This window comes from Convolutriloba macropyga, chromosome 11 (assembly GCF_964194025.1).
Source record: "Convolutriloba macropyga chromosome 11, txConMacr16.3, whole genome shotgun sequence".
Taxonomy (NCBI): domain Eukaryota; kingdom Metazoa; phylum Xenacoelomorpha; order Acoela; family Convolutidae; genus Convolutriloba; species Convolutriloba macropyga.
The window spans coordinates 13,394,020-13,413,117 of NC_134478.1; the positions used below are offsets into that span (position 1 = coordinate 13,394,020).

Genomic DNA, 19,098 nt, shown 5'->3' on the forward strand with positions numbered 1-19,098 from the left:
GAAAAAAGGTGAATGAAATCAACGGAATTCAGTATTTTCTCGAAAGTTTAAACCTCGATATCTCCCTGTCACAAACGAAAATCAAAAAAATCTTTTTAATTCCATATTCCACGCTGGACAAGCTTTCTAATGATACCAGTCTCAACTCTCTACGATGAATATATCGATCGGCCAAAATTGATTGAACAAAAAAAACCCCATTTGAGTATATAAATCCTCCCCCCCTCAAGAGGGGTCGGAACAATAAGATCTGAGAAATTGATACAAGCTTTAAGAGTAAATAAACATTAAATTATAATTTGTAAACTTTTCATCAATAATCAAATATATTTGAATCAGGAATCAAATCTTTTAAACCTAAAAGACCTCCTTTAACATCTTTCAATTCAAATTGTTTCACAAGATCAGTCTGTTTCAATTTCTGAACAGCTTTCTGAGAATTATTTCCTCTTTTGCACATAACGACAATCAAATTACAGTCATCTTTCAGTTCTGACATTTTCGTGTTAATATTTGAAACAATTGCTGATATGTCGTCGGAATCGGTAATTTTCTTGATTGGCAAGTGTAAGAAATCTCCGGGTTTCTCATATCCCAAATTTGAAAATTGCGTTTCTTGAAAATTTCGAACGTCAATTAACAAATGTGGCGTTTTTTCTGCAATCATTTTGGAATAATCATCAGGCAATATTCGCTCTTTATCTTTTAAGATCATAAGCGGCGGCGAGCATTCAAAAAGAACGTCTTTGAAGCACTGTAAAGACTTCGGATTCGAATTACAAACACAATCTTCCACTTTCGATCGCAGTTTTATAGTTCTAAAGGAGCAGTCAAGCGCGCTGTATACAAGCATTTTTCCAACTAAACTTCGGTCCAGTCCAACAATTTGCTTCACAACTTCCTGTGCTTGGACAGAACCCATAACTCCGCAAACAAAACCCATCACGCCAGCAGTTGAACAACTTCCAGTTAAGGAGGGGTCAGGCGCATCCGGAAAAATGCACCTGTAGCAGGGATTTCCCAATTCGAAGGGCCGATAAACTGAGAGTTGGCCTTCAAATCTAAGCGCACTGGCTGAAACTAAGGGTTTTCTTAAAAGGACAGACGCGTCAGAAGCTAAATACCTTGTGGGTGCATTGTCCGAACAATCAACTATGACATCAAAATTTGAGAAAATCTCTACCGCGTTGGATCGATTTAATTTAGTTTGATATTTAATAATTTTGACAAGAGGGTTCAAAGCGTTCAATTTCTTCTCGATGCTGTCAACTTTCGGGGTTCCTAGATGGTTAACATCGTGGCAAATTTGTCGATGGAGATTCGAGGCATCAACCGTATCGTTGTCAATTATTCCGATGGTTCCCACACCGGCTGCGCAACAGTATAGTGATAACGGACATCCCAATCCGCCGGCCCCAATGACAATTATTTTGGCATTTTTTAGCTTTGTTTGCCCTTCAAGTCCAACTTCGTTCAGTATGAGTTGCCGAGAATATCTTTCAACTGTTTCTTGGTTCAATTCCATGAAAGCAATTCCTGAAAAAGCGATTGAAAACTTCAAATGGATGACTTTTGAGGATCTATCCTGTTTTGCCCACGCTTATTGGGCTTATATCTTTTGTGCCCCACGTGCTTTTTTACATAGTAACGTGATATATAACAAATAAATTGTAACGGGGGGGGGGGGGGGGGTAGAAGACACTTCGAAAGCCGCGTAGCTTTTCGGGATAAATCAGAATTTCGAAGTGACTTTGAAATGCACGTGCAAGTTTCAAATTCCAAATCTCAGCAGTGCCGGATTCTAAAGTGCAAGATTTTTATTTCGTCCCAAAAAAATGATAGTTTACATTTTTCAGAATAAAAACACAGGCAAAAAAGCGATTGAGCCAAAGAACAGGCGACTTCTGACGTGAAAACTTCGCAGAAACAGAAAAGATCCAGAGATTCTGCGCCGCAGCTTGTATTTATCTCCTCAGATAATATCAGTAGGCCAATAATGACTTAATCAGATAGACCAAACTATGGACTTTCCATTAAGATGTTTTCTTTGTATACTGGTTGCCTTCTCTCAACTCTGAAAATAGCAAAAATTTTCACCAATCTCTTCTTCTTAAGAGATATCTGATGTTATAAAAAAGTTCATCACAAATATAACTCCAAATTATATGAATAAGACAAAAAGACGAAATCATGTATATTATATGGAAAATTTGCTCCAAAATCCCACTATTTTGGTTCAAAGAACCAGATGAGGATAAATACTCATAAATCGTAGAAACGAGAAAATCATAAACGGCCTCAAACGGTCTATCGTTCCATATTTAAAAACCAAAACTTGTTCAGCAAATTCTTTCTCTTAATGTTAAAATTTACTTCTCTAAATTCAAATATGACCCATTAACGTCGGATTTATTGCTCTCAAAGGAATGGCGAGCTTTGTCAGTAGCTAGCTGCGGTTTAGGGATGATAGCTTTGGCTTAATTGGGGAACGGGGTGGATGAGCATGGGAGGGGGTAGTGGCGAGCGCGGGTGGGGGCTTACGTGAGGTGTAACGGGTGAATGAGGCGATCGAGTGGCGAGGTTGTTGGTGGTGATGGTAAGGGGGCTTTAGTGCGCGGTCAAACCTTAGGAACCGCCCTTTACACCATGAAATTGTCTTTTAAACAGTTGTGGTGAATCGCATACTTAGAGAGCAGTAAGCTGTAAGGCTCTAAGAGAGCTTAATGCCCCCCGTGCTTTACCTGATTATCCCGTTTTGAGCACGATAATTCAAATGGTGAGAAAAAAAACGAACAGACAAAAAATTGCGTAAAAAAGACCAGCAGGATTGATATAGTTGATAAAGTTTGTTTGATAGCAATTTATAAAGACCTTCTTTAGATCCATATTCCAAAAATTGGCTAAATAAAAAACTAAGCAGCTAAACAAAAAATAAACGGATAAAAAGTTTATTACATCAAAACTATAAACTGTTTTTACATATTCACAATTTACATAATGAGTAAATAAATTTCAATTCACAAAATTCTTTAATAGACAATTTTATTCACATCCACCGTTTCCGCTGCTTTACTTTTAATTCTAGGGCTTTTGCCAAGCTCAACGGATGACCTAATTTGTGCGTCTTGGTTTCCAAAATGCAACTGCAGCTGTTCTAGGGCTCTGTGTGTAATCAAATGATTGTTCCTTTCAGATATTAATGCCTTTTCTAAATGGTCAATTTCTTGTTTTAGTTTTGACCGCTCAATTGAGAATTCGGTCTGCAAAGCTTCAGCTTTCAGACTTACGGCCTTTTCCAGTGCGATATTGTGCTTGGACAGTTTTTCACTTAGACGTTGGTTGTCTTCCATTTTCAATCGTATTTCTGATTCATTCTTCTGACATGAAATTTCCGAGTGCAGCAACGCCTCTTTTAACGACTGATTTTCACATTTCAGTTCTTCTAGTTCCTGTGACAGAGCATGGATATTTTGAGAATTCTGCTGATTCTCTACTGCTACAACTTTGCTCTGTATACCATGCAAAGCGAGTTCCTTTGCTGAAACGAAAATCACGCTCGTTTTTTAAGTCTAATAAATAGAGATAACTAATCTTGGAGATAAAAATAACTGATTATCTGAGATAATCTGAATAATCTTGGGAACTAAATTTAACTCCAAAATTGATTATTGCTGAATTGTCCAAAATTTTTAGACATAAAACTCCAAAAAATATTTTTGCGTCATGGGTCTTTATTAACATGCCGTTGCAGTCATCGATGAGCACACAGTCGAAAAGCTCTAGAAACCTATAAATCATCGGTTTAGAAAAAGGCCAATTATTTGAGGCCCGAATCTACACACTAAAATGGTTAAAATTAACTTTGAAATACAAGTTATAGAAGTTTTGTAATATTTACCGTAGACACCTGTACTGTTTTCCTAAAAATCAAAATAATAACATACTCAGTTCTCCAATTTGCGCTTTCATATCGGCAATGCAGTTATCGGCTTCGAGAAGTTGAGTTTCCAAAACCGCAGTTTTGCTTTTGTCATAGGTCCGCTCTTTCTCTGCTTTCCGATATTGCTCTCTTAAAATATTAATCTCTTCGCTGTTCCACACTGAATTGTGATCAATATCGCGCAAACTTTTCGAAGGAAATTGCGTTTTGACCGTTCTTGTTCGTTTGACATCATTCAACGTTTTGCATCTCTCACAGGGACCGGAACTTTCTGGGCCCTGTAAACAAAGTTCTCGTAAAAAATCTTGACGACGATACGCTCGTAAAAAAATATTGACGACGAAATGAAATATACAGCCGGAAAAAATCTTCTTTGAAGGCGGCTATAATTGTATTCTTGGGCACATTATATTTTTTAAGATCGACAAAACATGACAATAAACACCGTTACGAAACATTAAAAAAAACGAAGTACTACTAAGTTTGATTTGAAATCCTTGAAGTTGCAAAAAAGCCTACTACAGCATATCTAACCAAAATTCAAACAAAAGATGTAGAAACATTGAAAAAAAAACGCCAAAATCGGACCATAATAGAAATTTTAATAGAAAATACCTCACGTTAAAAAGTGATGAACGAATCGAAATACTTTAAAACTGATTTAACAATCAACACTGATTACAAGGCCCCTTTAAAGACCCCCAAAAAAACTAATTGAACGTATTGGTTCATTAAAAACACTAATATATCCCGACGTTAACATAATAATACCGCTAAAATTGACAACTTTGCAGTTATTTAACTTTGCAGCGGAGCAAATGGGCCAAAATGACAAAGAACAGCTAAATAGGGTTATATAGATGCACCATCCTGTCGAAAATAACTTTTGAAAGTCAAAAAGTCATTCATTCAAAAAGCTTAAAAAGTAAAATCTCTCTCTCTCTCTCTACCTCTCAGCATAAATTAGTTCACATAGCAATTTCACTCAATTTCGTCGCGTTCAAGTCAAAACTCCTGAACATATGGTACTTTCGCTCACAGAAACCAGTACTCCTCTTCGGTATTGTGAGGGGTGTTAAGTGGTGGCAGGTTAGCGTGTACTGAAGTGTGCTACACTCAGTAACACTATTTGATAATCTTAGTGCTATTTTGAGAACTTACGTTATAGTGCGTGAAGCACAAACTTGATTTGGACAAAGTCCATTTTAACGTGTGAACAAATTACTAAGTAGTTTTGAATAAGCTACTATTTTAAGACCACTAACTCAAACTGAGAATACCATGACGTGATATTATCACGCCACACAGATAACACCAAGTTAACCTTGGTAACTTTGTCGACACTGTTATCTCTATCCAATAGGATACTAGAGAACCACGTGTCCGCAAGTATAAAAGGAGCTTGCACGCTCAACTACCAGCACAATTTGGTCCCTGATAACTTCTGATTTAAAATCATACTCCCGTATTGCCCCCTTGCTTAATCTCAGCTTACTTGAGATATTTTTCTAACTTAGAATATTTTGTGACTTCTCTTAACTAAGAACTCTCTAAGTCATAAAATATTAACTTAGCACAAATTTGGAAATCAGGTAAGTTTAACTTAACTTCTCTAAGTTATAATTTAACATCTCTTAAACTCTATCCAAGTTACGAGTTAACTTAGAATAATTCAACCTGTACTATCTAGTGCTACCTCAGTCTTAACAACTTTAACTATTCTATCCATTTATGCTCGGTTCCTATTTGATGCTGTTTAACATGACTTATTAATTCATATTTGCATTTAACTTTTTTTAATACTTAACTATATACTAAGAGTAGAACTAGGGGTTGAACTCTCAAGTTATACATGTGGTCCCGCGATTAACCCCGTCGTTTAAGTATCTAATGTACGGACCAGCAGTATAAATGGTGGTCCCAGAGAGGCTACTTCAATTTAACTTGTTCATTTAATATAGAGAGGCTACTTCAATTTAACTTGTTCATTTAATACAGAGAGGCCAACTTAATTTAACTTGTTCATTTAATATAGAAAAGGCATTCTCAATTTAACTTGTTCATTTAAACTATCAGAGAAGCCTGTCTAAATTTAACTTGTTCACTTATTGTAGAGAAGCCATTAAATTAACTTGTGTCAGTTAACTAGTCACAGGGCTTCTCACTAAAATCCCTTTTGAATTGAATTTGATTTAAACTATTTCTCTGTTTAAATACAATAACTTCAGTCCTTTAAACAATGACCAGTCCTGGTGGTAGTACTCCTACACCTGCTGTTACTCCCCCACCTGAAACTCCCATAACACATCCGAATCTTTCACTTGTATCTTTTTCAGGCAATGATCCTAATCAGGATGCCACTTCTTTTTGGAACTCTGTAGAAAACAAAATACTCTTTTCACTAGGAACTAGGCCTACAGCACCCGCTGCACAAACTAGCTATGATAAAAGGCAACAATCCTTATTCGGCTCACTTTTAACTGATACAGCACTAGAATGGTTTGAAAGTGAAGTCACAGATGCTACAGATTGGAATACTTTAAAGGATGAATTTATAAAAAGATTCACAGACGGTAGAGACCAATTTAGATTTAGACTTGAGGTTGAGAACACATTTAGGCAAGAAGGAGAATTAATAAAGAACTATCTACATAGAATAAAGAGTGGAGTTGATAAAGGTTGGTCAGAAAAGATACCAACAAGTATTGAAGGTGATGACAATATAAGAAAGGAGAAAGAAATCCAACAAAGACAACGAAGTCAGAAATACATAGATTTTGCTATAAGAGGACTAAGACCACAAGGTTTAAAACGCAAAGCGCACGAGAAACTTATTGAGAATCCCTCAATAACTTGGACACAGTTTGTTGATCACTTAGTCGTAAAAGACTTAACATTTTCTGTAACAACAGAATCTAGTGGAGCTACAGGAATAGATAAACTTAAAACACTCGAGAGCAAAATTAACAATTTAACCAGTCTTTTCAAAAGCAATGAAGTGAATGCTATAGATACTTCTAGACCTAGAGACCCAAACATAAAAGGCAGACCTAACAGTACTAGATTCTGTGATTATTGCAGAATCAATGGTCATTCCATCTCTAGATGCAAAGAAACCGATAGATGATAGTGTTAACAAATTGAGAAAGGAACTAGTTGAACCAAGGAGGCCAAATATAACATTCTCTAATGATTATAGAAAGAATAACCGAGGCAATACAAGATTCAATGGTCCTAGAAACCAAGGCTATCAACCAAGAGGTGGCTACTCAAACTATAATTCTAGGTTCAACAAGCCTAACTATCAACCACAAAATACATCTTTCAGCAGTTATGGCAATAGATTCACTCAACCATACGAACAAACCTTCCCTCAGCAAAACACATATAGAAATAATGAACCAAATCTTGAACAACAATCACCATCACCACAACAACAGCAACAGCCACAACAAAGTGCTAGCTTCTATACACCAAATAGAAATAACAATCTACAACAAAGACAACCAAAACCCAACAATATTCAGCAACAACCAAATCAAATAAGTTTCGTTGAAGGCGACGATGACTACGTAAATGCAATAACGGACTTCTTTCCTTTAAACTTTTGAAGTCTCCGAACGCTACTAAAGAAAGTAGTACTAAGTCAAGAATTTATCTCAATTTATATCACTTTGCCACCGGAGACATAAAAAATAATAGTGGTTTAGAAGTAGAATTCATGATTGACCCAGGATCAACCTGCACCATTATCAATCATCCTACATATCTTGCACTAGTAAACCTTGGACAAAATTTGCATTTACAAAATACAAATTGTGATTCAAAGACATATACTGGTTCATCAATCAGAATGCTTGGCTACACAACTATTCAATCTAGCTTCGAAACTGACGGTAAATATACAGTCCCCCATAAAGTATTCGTTACTAAAGAACAGAGACAGAACATAATAGGTATTGATTTTTGTCATTTGTTTTTAAAAGCACTTCACTTCGATATCCCCGCAGTAGAATTAAAAACTGAGAGAAACCTAATTTGTTACGGCTCACTCAACAATGAGAAAGATTACCCATACATAGCTGAGATGACTGCTTTAAACATAGCTCAACCAATCTTTCTACAACAGAAAAGTACACAATTGCACAAGCAAAAGCACCCCAGTCAAGCCTTATTTCCACCAGGAACATATTTCATGCCCCATATTAACGTTGCAAAAACTGAGCTAGTCTTTGTGAACACACTTTGTCCACAACCGGAAGAATTTCTACCCATATTTATGGAGAATCAAAAGAATCACCCAATACAGATAATTAGAGGAATAATAGGTTATGCTATGTGTGATATAACTGACAAACCTATACAAAGATACAATATCAAAAACTGTGCCGAATTTACAAGTACAATACTGAACGAAAGTGAGAACTATAACAGTTGCTTCATACTGAACACAGTAGTACACAATTTGCAAGAAGGACAGCAAATCCAAACTAATTCTTGCATTAGATATATAGATTTTCGTACCCAATCTATATTTGACTCTAATATGCCTATAGCGCACACGATATCTTCAGATGCAGAAATGAGAAAAGGTTTTGCTAACACAATCTCCAAAAGAATACCCTTATTAAAGGACTACTGTAAGAGTAGAAACTGTGATATAGGTGACATAATAACTGAGCAGATAATAACTTAGTATACAGTCTCATCACTAAGGCTAATCATTATGAGAAGCCAACAATTAATACACTCAAAACAACACTACTTGCTATGAGAGATCATGCACTAGGACTAAATTTACGCTGTATAGCGATGCCAAAAATAGCTTGCGGTTTAGACGGAATGGATTGGAGAGAGATATCTTCTCTAATTGAACAAACATTTAAGAATTCAGGAATAACTATCTATGTGTATACAAGCAAAGATGATATTGATAAACTACAAAAAGTAGAAACCAATACACTAGAACAGGAAGAGGTGCTCGAAATTATTGAGAGTGCGTTAATAGAAAAATGCAAAGAAGACGAGAGAGAACTAGCCACAGACTTTTCTACCGAAGCAAAAGAGTTATGTAGACCTAAAGTCAACGAACAGTTTCCTAAGTTTAGAGATAAACTACAAGGCAACCGAATCATAAATAAGGCAGTTAGTGATTTTGTAATTAAGCAAAATAGAAATACAGTTCAAGACAGAGTATCTAGAAAGGTTCTTAGATAATTTTGATTTCACGCAAAGTGATTTGACTGATGATGAATTGTTTGAATTGATAGAAATAATACTTCAGGATAATGATGTCTATTCACATCATAAGTATGATATTGGCAGAACTAAACATAAGTTCCATTTACCCTTAAAGAAAGACGCAACCTTTAAAAAGCAACGACCAAGCAAAATACCCATTCATCTCAGAGATAAATTAGAAAGACTAATGGATGAATTAATTCAAGCAGGGATAATCAGAGAGCTCAATGAGAACGATGATATGAATAGTTGGTTTGTCAATCCCGTCATCATATTACCTAAGAAGGATTATGTAAAACTACTCATTGATGCTAGATACCTAAACTCTATAACTGATACAAGTAATTCTAGTTGGCCACTCGAACCACTAAATGTTCTAATGACAAGAATAACTGGAACTATATATACAAGTAGTGATTTATCATCGGCTTATAATCAAGTACCACTAACTGAAGATACACAGAAGGTTACAAGTTTTATTGTAGGAGGCAGACAGTACACTTATCAAGTAGGATTTTATGGTCTTAAACCATTACCCAGTTTCTTTAGCAAACTAATGCGTTATGCATTTGGACCCCTTATAAAACGTAAACAAGCCATAACATACATAGACGATACTTTATTACAAGCTAAAGATAAACAAGAAATGTTCACAATAGTAAAAGAGTATCACTCTTTGCTTCGAAAGGCAAACCTTAAGGCAGCCCCCGATAAAACAATGTTCTTCTTACCAAAAGTGAGATTTCTAGGACATGTTATATCTAAGAACGGACTATCGCCTATTGCTTCGCGCATAGATGATATTAGAAACCTAAAAACACCAGAATCGAAAACAGAAGTTTTAAGAGTTTTAGGAATGATGGGTTTCTATCATACCTATAGATGCACATAGATGCATAGATGCAAAACCTCTATATGACTTAACTAAAGATACAACATTATTCAAGTGGTTACCAGAACACGAAAAGGTATTCACAGACCTTAAACAAAGATTCTGTCACGATATTTCTAACGCATTTCCTTCTAATGACTATCCCTTTCATATACATGCTGATTCATCTAATTTAGGAACAGGCTGTGTTCTTATACAAGATTTTCCTGATAGAAAACGTATGATTTCAGCAAACTCGAGAGTATTTGATAAAGCCGAACAAAAGATGTCCCCTCAACATAGAGAGCTATGCGGAATAATATCTGCATTACAAACTTATGAATTTTATGTTATTGGATCCCCTTTTCCAATTTACCTATATTGTGATCACAGACCAATTCTATTTCTCTGGTCACGACGAGGACAAATGTCACATCGTTTCTTTAAGTATCAAGTTGTAATAACTAAGTTCCAAAACTTGCAAATTATATACACTGAAGGCAAAAACTTAGCGTTCCCTGACATTCTTAGCCGAAACGTTTCTTTAGCAGATGCTAAACTTTATCAACTAGAACACAAAGTGATACCTAAAGATATAAAGTTTCATATTAACGGAAAAGAAGTTAACTATTCTGTATTGCATCAAGACGATAAGGACGCAACCGCTAACGACTGTTATCCAATTATTGCTCAAGTCAAAGGCGAAAGAAAGAAACTTATTAATATAAATGATGGTGACTTTAGCGTAGATGATGCACCAGACTACATAAATGAACACTGTAATGCTATGCACAGTTTCTCTGATTGTTTTCGCTACGGCACACAAATAAATCAAATAAAGAAATTACCTTCAGAACTAACTAGCGATTATGATAATCACTACTATTCCGAGATAGAAGAAATAGCTGAAATAAGTGATGACCGAGAAGGTTATGATGACCAAGATTGGTTAGATCTAGTAGAAGGAAATATTGAAAATTCACTTATTGAACAATTAGAATCTGCTAAAGCCGACTATATCAGACGGACAAAATTTAAGAAGCTTATTGAACCAGAAGCTTTTCAAAACATCTCAGAAAAGGATGTCCACACAGATACATTAGATTTAATAGCTAAAGTTACAGATTTTGTAAAAGACGCTAATCTTGACACTGATAATATTCTTGGAGAACAAGTAAACGACTCCGTGATAGATAAAGTTAGAGATTGGTTAAAAGTAGGCAAAGCTCCAGAAAAGGACTACATTATTAAACAATCTAAAGCACTACAAACCTATAGAAATAATTTCAACTTGTTGTTTTTAGAAAGTCAATATGATTTACTCTGTTATTCCGAACCTTGTGAGGACGGCTCTTTTGACGTTAGGATATGTGCACCACTTTCGCTATTTATAAAGATATTCGAAGTCGCACATACGCATGAACTTAGTGGTCATAGAGCAGAAAGCACAACTTACAATAGAGTTAAGCGATACTTCTATTGGCCCGGTATGTTTAAATGGATTGAAATGTTAATGTTAGATTGCTTAAGTTGCCAAACTAATGAGTCAGCACGCAAAGACTTGAACGAAGCACCCTTAGAACCATGGGGACAATTAGAAGCTATACCCCTACATACACTTCATATTGATCATAAAGGTCCACTACGACCACTTAGTAAAGGAAATAGATTTTGTCTTGTAATAGTAGACGCTTTCTCTAGATTTATACAAGTATACCCTAGCAAGAATGCTGAAGCTCTCGAAACAGTAAATCAACTAGAAAAATTTATAACTACATTTGGTATACCGCAACAAAAAGTACATGATAACGGCAATGCTTTTATTAGTAATGATTTCGTTCACTACACAAACGAAATGGGAATTACACTATGCCCCCGAACTGCATATTCACCGTGGACTAACGGCAAAGTAGAAGTACAAAATAAACATTTGACTAATTACCTAAGACATTTTATTAGTAAAAGTGGATCTAATTGGTCCGAGTACACTAGTAAATTTGCATTTTCACACAATACTGCAGTAAACTACAGTACGGGATATACCCCTTATGAAATACTATTCGGAACGAAACCGCAAATACCCTTATCACTAAAGTTAGGACTACTACGAGATAACCAAAAGAAATGCACATCAGAGTATTGTAATAATCTACCGCCACACTCGCATAGTGAAGAAACTTGTAATAACAAAAAGATAGAGAAATTGTTACAAAACAGATTATCTAACGAAATGTTAAAACGAGAGAATACATTTAAAACTATATACTCGAATACCTACACTAAATGTAGACAAACTACGAATAAAGCGCAGAAGTATAGAAATAGATTTAAACTCGGAAAACCTGAAGGTAGAAAAGTACTACCAGAAAATCACTCTAAAGGACTACTAAAGTCTAAAAAGCTACAAGAGCTACGCTCAGGCCCTTACACTGTGCAACGAATGCTAACAAATACTACATATGAAATAGAACATGATAAAACAAATGAGAAGAAAACCGTGCATAGAAATCATATAGTACCTTATTACCCGAAAGAAGAAAAAATACAAGAGTTAGTTGAGAACTATATAGTCCCAGACGATACGGATGATTATTATACTCAATATAATAAGCATAATATGTCCAAATCTAATGCTTATAGGTGCACAACATTTTGCTATTTCACAGTGGCCTTTAATAGAAACACAACCTACTATAAATCCTAATACTACACTACAGCCACCTTATAATGTTGAGGCTACCCCAACAAAGGACTCAGGCTTAGAATCGCTACATACACGAGCAGATAATACTACGCATATACAAGGCACAAGCTCTTCTAATTTTCTACCCCCACGCATTTCAACCCCCTACCCTAAGCAGAATATGTATTCACCTAATAGCCCACAGCAAGAAAATTTTTCTACCCCACCTGATAGTACTAGTAAATTTAAAGCTACACGCAAATTATTCCCCCAAGCATCGCATAATAGCCCCACATCATCACCTTATAATTCTACACCTACAGCATCACCTAATATATCTAATTTACCTGACGCAAATGAAGTATTAAGCAGACCTCAACGTAATAGAAAAGCACCTACATTCTTTGGTGAATTTATTCCTTCTGACTTGCTACATAAACTCAAAAAGAAATAGAGACACAAAATCTCTTTTCAAATAATAAATTTTATATTAAAAGCGTTTTTACGCACAAAACCAAATAAAAACAGAAAACAGCAATTACAAAAAGCTAACCAAAATACACATGAAAGTTAATCCTCCATAAATGGAAGCACAAGGTTTCGCACCAACACCGCTCGTAAGTTGTTTGGTTCGAAGGGCAGACACTCTTCATAATTCCACTCCCTCAATTGTAAAAACAATTTTTGCAAATTCGGCCCCGTTGTTACGTCCCACCAAGCTTCACGAAGAGCCCACAACTGTTTTTCTAACATTTCTTGCATATCACACTCTTCAACAGTTATCTTCTTTTTGCGAAATAAGCGATTGAAGAACTATAACAAAAATTTTCTTATTTACCCCTTAGTTCTTTATATTTCAAAACTGCAATTCCTAACACCCTCAATTTTTATCTCTCGATTTTATAATCCTTTATTTTTTTCTACAAAGCCCGTCGCAAGCCTCAGATTAACTGAGTAATTGAAAATAACTTACATCCTTTCCCAAGAAGAAGTTGATGATATCAACTGTCTCTCTTGAAACACACTCTGTTTCTCGCCTTTCCCAGGGACTGAAATACCTCTTTGCCGTTGTTATCCCCCAGATCTCTTCCTCACCCAACACCAGTCTAGAGTAGTGATAAGAAGTGGTCATGTAGAAGAGGAATTCTTTGGCACAGAGACCCACTACATCCCCGGAGAGGTATTTACGGTAGAAATATCGGCGCATAGTATTTCGAAAGCCAGATGTAGGCTCTAGCTCTACACCATTCTGCGATAAATCAAACTCAGCATGGCCAAGGTCATCCTCCATCTGCTGGTTTGGGTATAAATAATTCAGAGTATAAATAGCCATGGTAATAGACTAACAGAATCAGCTAAATTAAGATATAGAAGAAAATAAAGAAAATGAACAAAATAGATGTTATAGATTGAAATACAGAAAGAAAATTAAGAAGAAGTTAAAGGATTGAAATTTAATAGTCAAGAGAGACCAACTGTACAGTATGAACGTTTAAGGCAAAAAGCAAATAGCCCACTCAACACAAATCTTACACAAAGTACGCAATTAATCACCATTACAAGCTGTTACACACACATAACTCCCCTACATGTTCAACACTCATACACTTTTAACATTTGCGCATACCTTTTATTGCAAAATAATGCTGAAAACACATGTTACCCAGAGCAAAATTAAGTACAAGTTAGTCCCCCATGAGCAAATACCTAAGCTAAGTTAAAAACCTTAAGTACAGGAATTTGTCCCTTGCAAACTATTTAACCCCCGTAAAATCGCATTTAGTCAGGAATGCACAATTAAGCATTTTACATAGTCAACAAAGAGAGCTTAACTTACTAGCTTAAGGACCCAAGCAATGTTAAAGTAAACGTTATAGTACTTACGAGTAAATAAGGAACCGCACTTATAAGTTGAACAAATGAGAATTATGTCAGCTCATACTCCCCAATCACAGAGAAAGCTAGCATAATAGATTTGCAAAATCACGAAATCTACTTTGCTCTAGCACATGCACTGACTAAATAATAGCTCTCTCAGGTTCATAGTAAGGTTATGGCTAATTTAACAAAAATTCGTATTAAAACCTTTGATTTTTCAAACTATTTTTCTGACTGTTTCCGGAAAAAATGTCCGAATGCCCTAAAAATTTGACAAATGATTGCTAATTCATATAGCTCCAAAATGGCGGTAACGATATTTTCAAATTCTTAAGACAAGTTCACAAAACACGAACTAAAATTAATTTATAAAATATCAAATTACGAATTTTGACTTTTCAAAGTATTTCTCTGACTGTTTCTGGAATAACTGTTCAAATGCACTGCGATTTTGCAAATTGACTGCTGAAATATACAAATTTGACGTGGCGGTAACAGAATTTCTGTATTCACTATAAAAGTTGAGAAAATGCGAAAGCTAAAAGGCACAGACAGACGAAAAAAATGTAAGTCAAATTAACAATCTGCAGAGAGAACTTCTCAACACGTAACATATTTATTTCATATTGAACTTAAACATGAATGTTCACACTATGGCCGTGATAGTGGCAAATCTCATTTTGCTTTAGAAGTACACTTTTGAAGACATAAGTTCGATCATAGAGAACGTATGAAACACTAAAACCCTGATCATTGAATTTTGATGCATTATCGTAATGTTCTTGTCGTATGACCAGTATATCAATATAATACATGATACTAGAGAAAATGCGAAAGCTAAAAGGCACAGACAGACGAAAAAAATGTAAGTCAAATTAACAATCTGCAGAGAGAACTTCTCAACACGTAACATATTTATTTCATATTGAAATTAAACATGAATGTTCACACTATGGCCGTGATAGTGGCAATTCTCATTTTGCTTTAGAAGTACACTTTTGAAGACATGAAGTTCGATCATAGAGAACGTATGAAACACTAAAACCCTGATCACTGAATTTTGATGCATTATCGTAATGTTCTTGTCGTATGAGCAGTATATCAATATAATACATGATACTAGATAAGGCTATCGATCAGCCAATTAGGTTTGAGAACACAGATTTTGGTAACTTAGCCGTGACAGCCACTATTTAAGAACCTTACCCAAACTCAAAATCACTTTTCTCAGTTACCTTCTGAAATCAATTACTTCTTTCGCTCTTAGATTCAGTTCTAACTTATCTTCACATTTTGCCCCTTTCAAATAATAACTTAGAAAACTTAGAAAAGTTTTCAAGCATTTCAATTTGTGAACACCAAATATTTGTCACAACACATCTCCACAACACATATACCAGGTATCTCAATTCAATATTGATTCTCAATTCAATTCTCAGTCACTAACTATAGCAGGAGTTTATAACTCTTTAGAGACTGACAATTCAGAAAGTTTCTAAATCCCGACAAACACTACCATACACTTTCATCACCAGTTAAACACACCACAATACACCAACACCGTAAAGACAATCAATTCTAATTTATGACCGAAGTTTCATTCGACCAAAACGGTTTTCTTATTTCTCTTTCTATCAACCCTGACACACTTGTGAAAGTTTCCATTAAGGCAAATCAAAAGTTGAAAATCAACAGTGAGTTTAACACCTAAACCAGTTGTCAAATTTCTAACGAAGTTAGAACCGTAGTATTTTTTGCTACTAACTCTAACGAAGACCCTATTGCTGTCTTCTGGGGAAAATATAACCCTCAACAACTTAATAGTTTATTACTTCAAATTCATTCTTCAAGCCTAGTTGACTTAGACATTTTAAATGTCCCTTGTTTGGTTTTAGAACCACCAACTGATCAATGAATATTCCGCTAAACGACTATTGGGTTATAGCTTCAAGAACAACTTTCTCTCTCAACTTCTTACAGTCCTTATAACATCCCACATAAAATCTTGAAATATAATAACAAGTCAGCAAAAAATGATCGATCATATATTTCATATAAAGAAAACATTGTTATTTTCTTCGTTAAAGACCAGTTTGTAAACTTAGAAATAATTGTTTGTTGGACCCCTAACAAACCAGAACATATTGAACGCTTTCATTTCCAATTGAACAATAGAGACGAAATAGACCTTGATATCATCGAAGCTCCCTTTACTGTGGACCCTTAATCTATGTTACCACCTTCCCTTGAAACACAAGTTCTTACTGCCCTTGCATTCGACCCGCTATCGTACATTAGAATATTCCTCTTACAGAAAATATTGAAATTCCGAAATAAAACTGTAACACTTGACAAGTGTTTTGTTTCTAATCAACAGAGAACAGTTGCATTCTTCGTAACATCAGAAAATAACGCAAATTTGTCATAATTTGGGTACCCTATAATCCCGCTCACGTTCACGAGCTAAAATATCAGAATACTTTCACGGATAATATTAACTTGAATCTGTTAGACTCACCTTATACTGTCTTCGTTTATTAAATGGAAGACGGAGAAATCAAGAAATCACCAGCAATAGACGAAGTAATAAACGTAAGTTACAAAATGTTTATTTTTATGTCACTCTGTTTAACTCTGTTCCCACCTGTTGCAACTGATAGTGAATCCGAAATTAGAATAGAGATATTCTTTGAATATGCAGATTCTCACCCACACTTCTTAGAATGTGTCAAAGATAGAAACAATTGTTTACCCGAAGAAATTCCGTACCTTAAATTTCTAGACCCTCCTGAAAAGCTATTAATTTGGTCAAAACGCAACGTCCATATGCCACTTTCACTGAAAAAAGACCAGTTCTTTAAAGAAAATCTTACTGATAAGAAAGCGTTTCTTTCAAAAGTAGAATATTTTTTAACCTACATAGGAAACCAAATTCGTTCTGTTCAGTTTCTTAAGATTATTGCTATAATACCTCTCGCACTTCTCTGTGTTATAACTGCTTGCTATACAAAATATTTGATCTTTATTATATTTCTTGCATTATTAATCTTAACGTCTTTCACTGACGCCAGACCAATTGAAAAGATGAGTATCTATGAAAACACAGCTCCTAACCTTCATGTTAATCACTTTGATTGCTCAAAAATGATTTCAAATCAGATGTATTCTCTCAACAAAGTAGCACCCTGCAAGGTTCGTCCTGATAAAATTAGCACTAATCAAGCACGAGTCACTCTCTACCAAAGAAATTATAAAGTTAAACTAGAAGCAACTATGTGTAAAGCAACCCAACAGCAATTACGTTGGTTTTGCGATTCTTTTGACTCTAGCGGCATAGATGCCAGACATAATACTATTACTACTTCAGTTAAGCTTGATGCTCAGAAATGCAAACTTGCAAAGGAAAGAAAAAAGATAAAGCTTTCCCCTTCTTCTAATTCAGTAGAATTCGATTTTGACAAATCTTTATTCTCAAACTTTAACTCAGGCGATGTTGGAACTGGAAACAATGAATGTAACTCCCGAGGTTGGATTACACACTACACTTATGAAACATATATGCAAAATGTTAGCCTGAATGTAAACCTTAGAGATGGCACAGTTAATAACTGGCAAAATATACCTCTACCTTGTCCTTTATCAGCTGGAGGCTGCGATTCTACATCTACTGATCCATTTGCATACACTTGGGATGAACCCAATAATTGTCTTTTCACTATAATTCGCACTTTTGACGCTCAAATGATTAAAGCTAATGACAAATACTATATAGTAAAGGATCCTAAATTTACTTCAGCTCAGTCAGATTTCGACTTACAAAGCTTTATGTTCCAAGTTTATAATAAACCACAGTCTTTATGTAGTCATCCACGAATAGTATATCCTACGCCATATGATTCTCTATACATTAGTCTTCGTGACGGATTTGATATGAACACTGGAGAACCCATTCACAAATTTAAACCCGATACTGGTGCTATAACTCTGAAAAATAAATTCTATTCCAGTGACAACAAAACAGTTGATACAACATATTCTCAAGTTTATGAGAATATTGATTTCGAAGCACATCTTGGAACAAAAATTGATTATTTACACTTTAATAATCTTCGGCAACTTCAACTTTCTACTCTAGAGCTATTAAGAAATGGCTGTGAATTAGAGCGCTCAACTATTCTTAACACTTTAACGATTTCTCACGAAAATCCGCGTTTAGCTGGATATACCTTAACAAGAAACAGATCTATGTTTCTCAAAACAAATGGCAATGTTGCTTGGCTATATAATTGTCCTGAATTTCACTCACCCTTACAGATTCCTAATAAGTGCTATAATCGAATACCAATTCTTTATGAAGATGAAATTCATTTTGTTGATCCCATTTCTAGACAAACCTTCATTGAAGCCGAAGAACAATTGTGTTCTGATAAACATTCAAACTTATTTCAACTAGATGTTGACGATGACAATTCATGGGTTGAGCTA

At 35.2% G+C, this 19,098-nt stretch overlaps 2 protein-coding genes across 4 annotated transcripts in view; both read right to left on the bottom strand.

Moving 5' to 3' along the window:
* Window positions 1-269: 269 nt before the first annotated feature.
* Window positions 270-1,601, bottom strand: LOC142349252 (adenylyltransferase and sulfurtransferase MOCS3-like). Its single transcript, XM_075400690.1, has one exon. The coding sequence runs from the start codon at window positions 1,523-1,525 to the stop codon at window positions 314-316; it is 1,212 nt and encodes a 403-aa protein (XP_075256805.1). The 5' UTR covers window positions 1,526-1,601; the 3' UTR covers window positions 270-313.
* A 1,331-nt stretch (window positions 1,602-2,932) lies between these two features.
* Window positions 2,933-19,098, bottom strand: part of LOC142349253 (uncharacterized) — a 30,300-nt gene continuing 14,134 nt past the window's right edge. For all 3 annotated transcript variants that reach the window (XM_075400694.1, XM_075400692.1, XM_075400691.1), the window contains 2 exons: window positions 3,945-4,218; window positions 2,933-3,538 (listed from right to left, as the gene is read on the bottom strand). In XM_075400694.1, the coding sequence (XP_075256809.1) occupies window positions 3,030-3,538; window positions 3,945-4,218 (783 nt within the window). In that variant the 3' untranslated portion in view covers window positions 2,933-3,029. The remainder of the gene's footprint in view (window positions 3,539-3,944; window positions 4,219-19,098) is intronic.

Bases quoted from the DNA above. Each gene is read 5' to 3' on its own strand.
- LOC142349252 (XM_075400690.1), bottom strand. From the start codon at position 1,525: ATGGAATTGAACCAAGAAACAGTTGAAAGATATTCTCGGCAACTCATA.